Consider the following 11,980-nt stretch of genomic DNA (forward strand, 5'->3'; position numbering starts at 1 on the left):
ACTGGAGACCTGACCACCCACTGAGATGAAACGCAAAACAGAGCTCTGTGTGTCTGTGGAGAAGAACAGCTAATAGGTTTCCAGTGTCATTTCTCATGCATCCATGACGAGCCATTTTAATGCCAGTTTTGACTAGTAACAATTCCAAATTAAATCTGTAATGCAAATTTGACTATACTGTTAAAAAAATGTAGTTAATTTTCTGCCTGGACATTATCCATTAATTTTATGGACAATTCCGTTAACCCTAATACACAATGCAATGCAGTGCAAAACTCAAAATACAGGTACAGATCATTACTATTCTTTCATAGTAATACAGTTCATTGTGCCACCTTTACATATTTTTAACTGTCTTTAATATGCAATTATGACCTACAACACATTTAAAATGTTTAATCTCCAATTATAACTAATTATATCACTATACATTTGCAGTTTTATTTGTAAAAATGGAAATATTACTTGGAGATAATAATTAATAATAATAATTTATGCATTTAGCAGACGCTTTTATCCAAAGCGACTTACAGTGCATTCATGCTATACACTTTTTTTTTTTTTTTACCAGTATGTGATAGTTGTGATTGAAATGATGAATATATATAATTGTTATTTTTATTAATTGCAAAAGCATTTTGTGCTTTGTGCAAATGTAATCTTTCTAATTGTTATTCTTTCTTATTTATATTAACTAAAACTAAAACCATAAAAAATGTATTACTTGAAACAAAATATACAAAAACAATTATATTTCATTTAGTTGCCAAGGCAGAATTTCTCATTTTCATTTCATTTAGTCTAGTTACCAAGGCAACATTTCTCATTTTCATGTAAATTTCAACTAAATACTAAAATTACTAAAATAAAAATTAATATAGACCTTTAAAAAAAAAACAATATAAATAACGAAAACGCATAACAAATACTGAAACTAAAATGAAAACAGTAATAAAATAAAAATGAATTCAAAGTCTTAATAAAAACTACAATAGTATTGCAATTACTAAAATAACAAATAATTAAATAATAAAAATGTGAAATGCAATTCTTAAATATGACTTGTCAAAATGACATCGCAGATGTCCAATTAGTTGAAATTGCATTAGATTTTTTTATTGTTTTAAATTCCTAAACAAAACTAGATTATTGCTACTAACACTTGTTATATGCATCCATCAGAAGGACTTTTTAAATGGAGTCAGTGAACTGAGATTGGTAGCTGTAATTGCTGCAGTGTTTGTTTTGGTAGGCATCAGCACACTCTCTAACTCTCTCACACTTCCACTCCCTGAAACTTCTGTTTACAGAACATGTTTTGGAAGGAACGTTACATGAACAGGAATTGTTCGAACAGAGACTGGCATCTGTGCTATGAGCAGAATCTGCATGCGTGAGAAATGCTCCAATTTCTGATCGTGCTTAGAATGAGAGCAGAATGCAGTGACACATTTTTGCGTGTCAACGTTTGGCGCTGGGCCAGGTGTGAGTGCACGCAAGGTTACATAATGAAAGATCCGCCAGAGAGGGAGTGAGAAGTGTCATCTCAAGTGTCATTTTAATGCTTGAAGTAACAAAACATGACACTTCCTCTGGAAACGCTAACTCTCAATGTCTTCCTCTACATGCAAGCTGCACAGTAATCATCAACATATAACACAGCTTTTTTTTTTGCCATAATATATGCAGGTGTTTTGATTTAATACTAAGAATAACACAAGACATAAATACAGAGTTTTATAAGATAACTTCTAAAGTTGTAGAATTGAACCGTTACAAATTTCTCTGAACTATCTTCACCTTTATGAGCTATTTTGACTTTTAAAGTGATTTTAATGGATTTATGAAGTCATAGTAACAACAGATTAATAAGGTAATGTTTCAGAACCAGAAAGTTTCCAAATACCTTGTCTTCATTCTGAACAGTATATCATCTAAATGCTAAATAAATATATACATTTTTGGTGAAATCTTTTGTTTGAGAAGTGTACTTGTGCTGTACTTTGAAATAAACTCCACTTTTGTTTTAAGTTTTGTATGTAGGATAATACATTATGAAATTCATGCATTGTGGCTCAAGTTTATAAATACTTTTTGGGGCCACTGCATGTAAAATAAAGGTGGTTTATGTATCTCAGCCTTTTAAAATAAATACCAAACCACAAAAACTCACTGTGAAAACTGAAAGTGTTCATCAAGGTGAGTGAAGACCCCTGAAGGTGTGTGCGAGCTGAGTGTAGAGGGGGGGTTGCACTATGAAAATGCTGATAAATGGAATGATGCAATTTCTGTGCTGTGTTTGGCTGCAACTTGCTTCTCTAAGTGAACATTCCGTGGTTTTGAATGTATTATTATGTGACAATGTGCATAACAGCTCATGTGAGATAAACTTATATAACTTATTATCAATGTAAACATTCTCAGTTGATTGACTGTACTTGTTATAGAAATTTCCACCTGTAGTTATCATGATGTTGTCATCAAAGGTGGATTTATTACAAAAATGTTTTAATCATTTCAATTCGCACATGTCTCTCTCTATCCACATATTTTGCAACGCGAATGTGAGCTAGTGCGAAACTTCCGATTCATTAGCTGCTCTTCAGTAAAAGCTAAAAGTTGCTCTACAAACAAGTGTGTTTATAATTACGAAAATACATCAAAATAACATGATAAGAAATACCAGTTTGCAATATCAAGCAGCAAAACGAGCTGTTTTTTTTACAGATAAAAATGACTAAAAGCTATAATGACACCGGAAGCCTCGCACACTCAACTTTACAAATGGCCACGTCCGTTCTCACGTTAAAAATAAACGTGTTTGTTTTGTTTTGAATCTTCATGTTCTACAACACCATGAGGATGACTAAATAATAAAAGAATTCAAATTTTCTGTGAACTATTTGCGAGTTTCAGAATGATTTCTCAAAGGTTCAGCTTTCGTTCTCTAAGATACTGTACGGTCGCATGCCATACAGGTGTTGTGATGACAAGGCATTCAGTTTTGTTTTAGTGTTGAGGATATGTCCTTCATTCCAATCAGTCTTTGGTCGTGATGGGCCATGAAGTTTCAGTGATGTGGTTGATTTTTAGTGCACTCAGCTAGTAATGATGACCGGAGGCCCTCATGTGGCCAGGATTCTAAGTGCATGTCAATTGCTTGAAAAATAAGTAAATTACGGTCGTGTGTAAACAATAATGCCAAGTATAACGATATGAGTGATGTCCTTCTTCATTTTGGGTTAAAATAAGTGTTCTAGTGAACAAAAGCAATATTTGTTGGTTGTAAACAGGTCATTTACACTGTGAGACAAGTAAAACATACAGGCCTACATATAAATATGTTATATTTTTCGACTTTAAGCACCTGTTTTATGACACAAAAGGTGCATTTGTGCAAGTCCCTTATTGCTATCTACACTGGCAAGATTGTAAATTGTAAAATTACAGTAACTCGTCACATGATTTAAGAAAAGGAGGCAACTGAAGACTGTAGGCTACTTTTTACACGTAGGCTACACCATCATGAGATGAAGCCTTAGACATAAGTTCACACAAAGTTTCTCAAAGACCAGCACATGCAATCTGATAAGAGCCTGAAAAAAGAGCATGTTTATTAAGAGCAAGACAGACAGACAGACAGACAGATAGATATGAGCTAATAATTACATTTATTCTGGATTACATAATCAGATTCCAAAAATGAAGTGCTTGTAATTAGAGTATAGGCTACCTTACATTTTATAATGCACTTAATCAGAATACAGTTTCTTTTTTATGGATTACATATTCACACAATGGAAGTGAATTATTCAATAATTTACTGATTCTCCCTAATTCTTCTTTTTTTCTCTTTTAAACCTTCATCTCCAAAAATAATGTGTGTCATGCCATTTAGCTTTAACTATGTTCACAAATGTTGTGTAAATAAATTTGCAAACCATGCTTCTGAATTTGGAGTGAAAAACACCTCATAATTAGACCATGTAAGAAACAAATAATTATGCAAGTTACTATCTCTGAGGAAGTTAATATTTCAATAATTTAACAACACAGTCGCATGTTTACAGTTCAGTGTCGCTTACTGCATGGTCACATTGACATGCAGGTAAACAAATGAAATATTTCTATTTTTAGTGTTCAAGTGTTTAAATAACTGATTTTACATTTTTAATGAATTATTAGGTTTTTATCAATTCACAAATCCACTGCAGTTCTTAAATTAAGCACAGTTCGGGAAACCTATAATAAGTAATGGCTCAGGTTAAATATGTAACCATGGTTCCCTGAGAAGGGAACGAGACACTGCGTCCTCTAGGGGTCGCTATGGGGTAACGCCTTTCAGCGTGACTGGTGTCTGAAGCATATATCTAAAAACGACAATAACTTTGGCCGGCGACAGCCTATGACGGCATTACTCTGCGCGATCACAGTATAAAAGGGCGCCGGGATAACACGTCATCCACTTCTTCGTCAGAAGCTTGCGTCCGCAGCATGGCAAGGAAACTAGAGGACACAGTGTCTCGTTCCCTTCTCAGGGAACCAATGTTACATACGTAACTTGAGACGTTCCCTTTCGAGGGAACTTCGAACTGCGTCCTCTAGGGGTCGCTATGGGGAACGGTATACCCACGCCACCATGCTGAGGGGAGTGCATGCCAGAAAACCATGGTGAGCACTAAGTACCAACTCTACCATAGCCATGGGAGTTGCCCCAAAGGACGTCTTGACGGCTGTCAGTGACATTATCTCCTTCGGCCAAGGGCCTGAGCAGCATACCCTAAAAGAACCTACTGTTAAAGGCTGGGCTAGGAGGCCCAAGCCTAGGGCAGAGCTCAAGGCTTGGAATCAGAAGAAAGAGATTCCTTTAAGGGGATACGGCCAGGTGTCTAAAAAACCATACCAGACCCTGGCCTGTCACCCAGGGGGGCTATCACCGGTTCTGAATAAACCTGCTCAAGGAACTGACTCGACAGATCTTAGGTAGCAACACCCTGCTTAGAAATGTATCAACAGAGATACATTAGTTGAGTGAAGCCCAAGGTGAGAACCGGGGCCTAAGCCAACTCAGAGAAAGGGAACGAGGCTGACAGCGCTTAACCCTTACCATACAAGATTTTAGAAAGTGCGCAGAGTGCTTATCGTGCACACTTACCACAATGTGGATTTTAAAAAGAGCACAGAAGCTTAGCGTGTGCACTTACCATAGCATGGATTTAGATTCCGAAGCATTTGCTCACAGATGCCCAGAAGTCCTCAGACACTCAATCGGGAGCGGCAGGTTCAAAGACAACCCTCTGAGGTGCAGCTGGACACTGTCTCATGCTCTCTATCTCGATAGAGAGCGTCGGTCCCGTATAAACAGACCCGATAGAATCTGAAGAAATAGCAGGACCCAATAACCATTCATGCATATAGAGCTTACTGCTCCTCAGAGCAGAAGCACAAAAGAGGGGTTTTCACAGAAACACAAATCATCCTGTACTCGCATCCTCCTCAGCAGTCCTGCGAATGCAACACGATGAGCTCAAGCCGCCTCCTCGAGAGATGAGCGCGTTCAATTCATGCTTATCCCTCACAAGAAATAAGCAATGAATACAAAGCGCATCCAACTCCCTCGAGAGCTGAACGCGCTTGCTCTTCACCACACACACACAGCTCGCGAGCCGTGTGAAACTGCAGGTATCAGAGCAAAGCCAAGAGAACGGAGAGACCGTTTAACATAAACAAACGGTCAGTGAAGACGAAGAAGAGGATGACGTGTTATCCCGGCACCCTTTTATACTGTGATCGCGCAGGGTAATGCCGTCATAGGCTGTCGCCGGCCAATGTTATTGTCGTTTTTAGATATATGCTTCAGACACCGGTCACCCTGAAAGGCGTTCCCCCATAGCGACCCCTAGAGGACGCAGTTCGAAGTTCCCTCAAAAGGGAACCTAGATTACATTACTTTTCATCATGTAGCGGTAGCCTAATGTGTAATCAGTAATGGACTACAATTTGTAAGTAGGCCTACTCTACCCAGCTCTGTATGTATTTTTAAATTAGGCTAATAAATAATCACATGAAATACTATGAATAGAATTATTAACTTAGTTGAAATAAATAAATAAATGCATACATACCACCACCACTACTAAACCTACTAGGCCTATTAGTATTACAACTAATAGGCTAATACGAATAAAATAGGAATAAAATAATAGGATATTTTACAGTGAAATATTTTATTTGACAACCTTACAGTTGCTCGAAAAAATGAAGAAACAAGAAGTCTAAGACTGACCTAACAAACGTTACATATCATGTACAGACCTGTTATAAATCCCCGTATTTTTTTCTCGGGAACTACATCTCCCAGAATGCAATGTGAGCATTGCATCACAACACCTGCCTGACGCCAGTAGCCGGAGTTCCGCGTGTTCGGATGTGGAATACGATGGAAAGTCGAGGAGTTTCATCGATTATATTTGACTTGGATAACACGCTGGTCGATACAGCCGGCGCAGGACGTATTGCCATTCAGAAGGTAAATGAATGAATAAGAAAAAAGCTGAAAAACGAACACTTTAAAGAACTGTTGACAATACTATGGTATTGCCATAGTTTTTGGGCACTTGCCATGGTATTATTGGACGTACCTTGAAGTATATATCAAAGTACCATAGTATTACCTTGGGTTTTGTGGACACATGCCATGGTATTATTGGACGTAAAGTATGTATCAAAGTACCTTGGTATTACTATGTTTTTTCGACATATAATGGTAATGCCGTGGTATTTTTCGACGTGCTCTGAAGTATGTATCAAATTACCATGTTTTTTTTTGGCATATGCAATGGTATTTTTGACATACTTTGAAGAATATTTGAAATTACCATGGCATTACCACGGTTTTATACTCATAATGGCAATGCCATGATTTTCTTTGACATACTCTGAAGTATGTATCAAAGTACCATGCTATTACCATGGTTTTTGTACACATGTCATAGTACTTTTTTTACACACTTTTAAGTGTATATCAAAGTACCTTGATATTACCATGTTATTTGACATGTACTGTGGAAATACTGTGAAATTGTTCTCCAAAAACTCCGAACTGTGCTATTTTTGTTCATTAGAGATGTAGATCTTATGATTTACATTGTGTTCTTTTTTTAGGTGTGTGAGCTGTTGAAGTCTATGCATGTGCAGGAGAGCCACATCAAAGACATCTGTGATCACTTTTTACGAAAGCTTCTCCATGAATCGTTCGACCCATCAGAAGGAAAAACAATAGACGATGTGAGGATCCATCACTGGTATGAAGCCCTACAGGAGACACAGGGCACAGATCTGGCCAGCAGCTGCTACTACATATGGAAGAACACAAGATTACAGGTGCTGACTCTTTCTCCTGAGGTTCGATCTCTCCTGGGGGAACTGCGGAAGAACTACAAACTACTTCTGATTACCAACGGCGATACTCAGACGCAGTGGGAGAAGATCGAAGCGGTGAGATGTAAGGGTCTCTTTAGTTTGGTGGTAGTCGGAGGAGATCATCCTGAGCAGAAACCGGCGCGCTCCATCTTCACTCACTGCTTCGAGTCTGCGGGAGTCCGGCCGCAGGACTGCGTCATGGTGGGAGATTGTCTCAGTACAGACATCCAGGGAGGCATTAATGCAGGGGTACGGGCCACTGTGTGGATAAACAGTGACTGTAAATCTCTCCCGCAGGGCTCTGTGACTCCAGACTACACTGTACCTAGTGTACTAAATCTGAATGATGTTCTACTTGAACTGAGATGATGTCTACATATGTGAACCTAAAGATGCATGCTTTTTTTTATTTATTTTTTAAAGAAAATTTGTCAGAAAAATGTGATGAAGACTTATATCAGCAGCTTAGAAAAACTGTTTTAATCTATAAAAGTGTGATCCTCTCTTAAAGTGACCATAATGTTGCGGTCACATGACCAGGCAAATAATACTTTCTTGTAATCAATCACCAGATGACAATCCGGATATTCTACTTGAAGCTGTTCATGTCCTACTAATTATTCTTTCTGTGGCAATAATATTAACTCCAAAATAAACCTGTGTAATTTGAGTAATTAGTAGACATAACCACAATCCATCAAGTAACGGTCATTATGCAAATGCTTTATTAATACAGTTTTAACGTTCATTTAGCATATTTAACAGGACATAAGACATCAGCTATCCAACTCTCTTCAAGCTACATTAAACTGTATTGTATGTCTTTTATTTTCAGATTATAATTGTATTATTAAGATGTTAAAAATACTAAATTATTGGAATTATTAACCAGAAATATTAACAGAAATATTCATATTTGCCAATACCTGAAAAATAATTTAAATTGTGGAATAAATTAATCATGGGTGGGTGATGTATGTCTTTGGGTATTTACATGATTGGTAAAAAAAAAATCCATCCAATCAATTTTAGATAATCCGTTTCACTCAGATGTATGTCACAATAAGAAAGAAAAGATCTGTTGCTACTTCCATTATATCATAGCTTTAAAAAGGTTAAAAAAAGGCCATTGAAATGAAGTGCTAAATCTTCAGAAAATTTTAATTATCAACCTTAGAATGTCAAAAAAGTATAGACTATATATATTTTTTATTGTTTTATTTTACTTTTTTTTTTTTTTTAGGTTTTGCAACCCTAGTATTAAATGTATATTCTAGCAATCAACATTGAATTAACCAAAATAAAAGTAAATAAAGTATAAACCAGAAATATAAAATTGATAATTGGTAACAAGTTTGTAAAATTTAGATAAGTACTGCAAAATTACCAAAGTGTGCTCTATTCCTGGAAAGTGCCTTGATGGGTTCATGTCTGAGAGAGAAAATGTGATTGTCTGTTTGATTGTAGGCTGTTTACAAGTTAGATGCATTTTGTAATGATAATGGTGGTGTGGTTTTTCTTTTGTTGAAGCATCCCGACAACCTCCAAGATCCTGAGTGAGATTCCCTTCTAAAATAAGCATCATTAAATCAATGATTTCATGTGAGGCACTAAACATGCTTCTTTTTCCTTCTCTTGCAGTAATGAAAAAAACTCATTTGATTCAAAGAGGCAACCAGAATCAGAGATTCCAATGACTTTATGAACCAAACAGAGAAGAGAGGCAGGTGAGAATTGCATTTTAAGGTTTAATTCAATGTATTTTTTTCTAATGCCATAGGCTTATAGTGTTAATAGCAACCTCATGCAACATTTGGTGAAGAAATAGTTCACCCAGAAATACTTATTCTGCAATTATTCACTCACCCTCATGTTGTTCCAACCTACTTTTGAGCATCCTTTTGATAAATACTGCTCTCATGCTGTTTACTCAGTGTAATGTGATTACAATGGCACTGAAAAAAAAAGAACTGTTAAAAATGTTTTTGGCTGAAATACAATAAAATGAAAATATGTTATTAAATCTCTATTAAAAAATAAATTATAGTTAGGCCTATAATTAAATCTAAATAGAAATATCAAAAACTACAAAATAATAAACTGGAACTACAGATTATCAAACCAGTATTGTTACCTAAAATAAAAATAAAAATGTTTTTGGTAATTGAAATAAAGCTGAAATAAATATAAATATTTTATGTAAATGAAAATTATAAATGATACTGAGTTTAATAACTAAAATGTCAAAGTAAAACTGAAATTAAAATTTAAAGCTAAATAGAAATATAAAAAAATAATAAAAATGACAAAAGCACATAACAAATTGACTAAAACCTAAACTAAAAGTAAAATAAAAATGAAAATATACAAATAAAATCGAACACTGGTTCGAACTGACTGAACTTATTAAACCATAGTTTTAATTCACTAATTTTATATCTTATTTGTAAGGCATTAACTGATGTTGGATTTGTTTTACTATAATGTAAATAAATAAATATAAGTGCTAAATAAATCCATTCATTAATCCTAAACCTATTCTACCCCTATTCTGAATAATCGGCTTAATAATCGATCAATCGCTGTTAATAATCGAATCGAATAAATTTATGCTCGCGCTCTGCGCGTGCCTCATGTCCACTACACAAACGCGCACGCAACCATGGTTTTAAACACGTAATGCGGACTCATCTTCAAGATTGTTGGAGCATTTCGTTGTAAGTAAAGATTATGTGCACTAAAAAAAACATAATCGTATAATGAAGTACAACAGTAATGCAGCGTTTCTTTCTGTTTCTGTCTGTTCTGAGCGCTGTGAGTGAGGCGTCGGTGAGCACTCCCAGTGTGTCTGCAAGCGTTTCTGCTCGCGTTCAGATGAGGAGGAGGAGAAATAGTCCCGTGAACTTGACTTGAGGAGCTGTTTGTGTGGCACCAGTGTCACGGCACTCATGGCCCAGGAGAAGCGGCGCAGCACCCTAGCTTTCGTGCGTTACTAAAAAAAATCATTTATTTATTTGGTTTCGAAGATGAGTAGGCTAATGAAGATAAAAGCAGCCATTTGTGTCCTGGGGCCCATTCATGAAACTTTAGAAAATATAATAGTAAATTCGGAGTGAATTGCGCGTAGACTCGTGTAAAATGACCACCCAGAAAACTCATTTTGCGGTAATAACGCTAACGATTAATCGATCAGTTGAAAGAAAGTTAGTAGCTGGTATTTCTAAAAATTCCCATCCCTACACCTTAATTCATATTCATTTGAACTAATAAAATATGGATGATTATCAAGTTCTTCTAATTGGGCAATCATTCAACGGCTGTTATAACTAATCGTGTGAAGAGTAGGTTTATGGATATTTTCTTTTTAGTGTCACTGTGTGCGCTGTGATCATTTTGTTGTATTGTAGCTACTGTATATCTATGACAGGGAATTAAAAAAATAATAATTGTGATGTTCAGTCCTTGAACGTGTTAATTTCTCCAGTGATATGGACGGAACATTGTACCAAAATACAACAGTGTTTCTTGTGGTTCTACATAGTGACACTGCTGTCTGTATTTAAACTAGTGAGTGCAGTGACTAGTGAGAAAGACTGGTTGTCACAAATGCATAACACATCTTTATAATGCATTGTGATTATATGCATGCAACAACAAACGTACTGAGCAAAAGTCTGACTTAACATGACTGTTGAGAGTATGATAAAGTCTTAATTTCCAGAACTTAAGGCCTTAGAACAGAAAGTCTTACATTTATAGTCATGGTATTAAATATTGCATTCACTGCAAAAAAATGAATATCTTCAGTTTTTTTTTTAGTACATATATCTAAACTTCCTTAAAACCAGAGAAATTAACCGAGATACAAAATGACATAAGTCTTTGTTTTCTGAGAAACTGAACAACATGGAGTTAATGCTTAAACCAAGACCCAATATCTGCCAATGAGGCATGAAAACCTTATTTTTGTAATTTAAAAGCAATGGACATCTATTCAAAGTTGAATTTGCAAACTTTGAAGTGTTGCTATTACAACCCTTTGAAGAACATATTAAGTTCCCTTCAAATTATTCCTTAAATTTTCTTTTATTGGTCTTAAATGTCCTAATTTTACCTCCATAAAACCCTGTTTATCTTTTAAAATAAATTGGTCAAAAAATACTCTGAATCAGCTGTGTACGTAAAGCTTGAAAGACTTGATCAGTGTAATTATTTATTAGTACTAAAGAGAAACATTCTGTACAGTTTTGTAAGTCAAATGTTACTAAATAGTATTTTTTAGTAATTATGAACAATTGATGGGGTGGAGGGTGCTTCCTCAAAAGTACAAACAAAACGTAAATTAGAATTGTTTAATTTTATGACTCACAGACTGTAAGTACGTTTTTCATATTTAAAGGATTTGCCACTGATGATTCAAACGTGAGTTTTGAGCAGTGTAGAGTAGGGCTTGTTGTTTGTCATTTCTCCGATCACAAATGCAGACATAGTTTTATGTTTACACTGTGCGATGCAACGCAGCGCGTAAAAAGACAGTATAAGTCATTATAATCAGTAA

The 11,980-nt window shown here is 35.7% G+C and overlaps 1 protein-coding gene across 2 annotated transcripts in view; it reads left to right on the top strand.

Annotated features, from left to right (window-relative positions):
* The first annotated feature begins 6,370 nt into the window (after window positions 1-6,370).
* The window catches only part of LOC107719206 (N-acylneuraminate-9-phosphatase-like), a 12,072-nt gene continuing 6,462 nt past the window's right edge, over window positions 6,371-11,980 (top strand). The window contains exons 1-4 of one of the 2 annotated variants that reach the window (XM_016526577.1): window positions 6,371-6,529; window positions 7,165-7,671; window positions 8,953-8,978; window positions 9,064-9,149. In XM_016526577.1, coding sequence (XP_016382063.1) covers window positions 6,428-6,529; window positions 7,165-7,671; window positions 8,953-8,978; window positions 9,064-9,127 — 699 coding nt within the window. In that variant the 5' untranslated portion in view covers window positions 6,371-6,427 and the 3' untranslated portion in view covers window positions 9,128-9,149. Of the gene's footprint in view, window positions 6,530-7,164; window positions 8,586-8,952; window positions 8,979-9,063; window positions 9,150-11,980 lie in introns of those variants that run through there. The other variant, XM_016526576.1, reaches the window with a different exon arrangement.

This window comes from Sinocyclocheilus rhinocerous, unplaced genomic scaffold, assembly GCF_001515625.1.
Source record: "Sinocyclocheilus rhinocerous isolate Xijiao unplaced genomic scaffold, SAMN03320098_v1.1 scaffold513, whole genome shotgun sequence".
In the NCBI taxonomy this organism is placed as follows: domain Eukaryota; kingdom Metazoa; phylum Chordata; class Actinopteri; order Cypriniformes; family Cyprinidae; genus Sinocyclocheilus; species Sinocyclocheilus rhinocerous.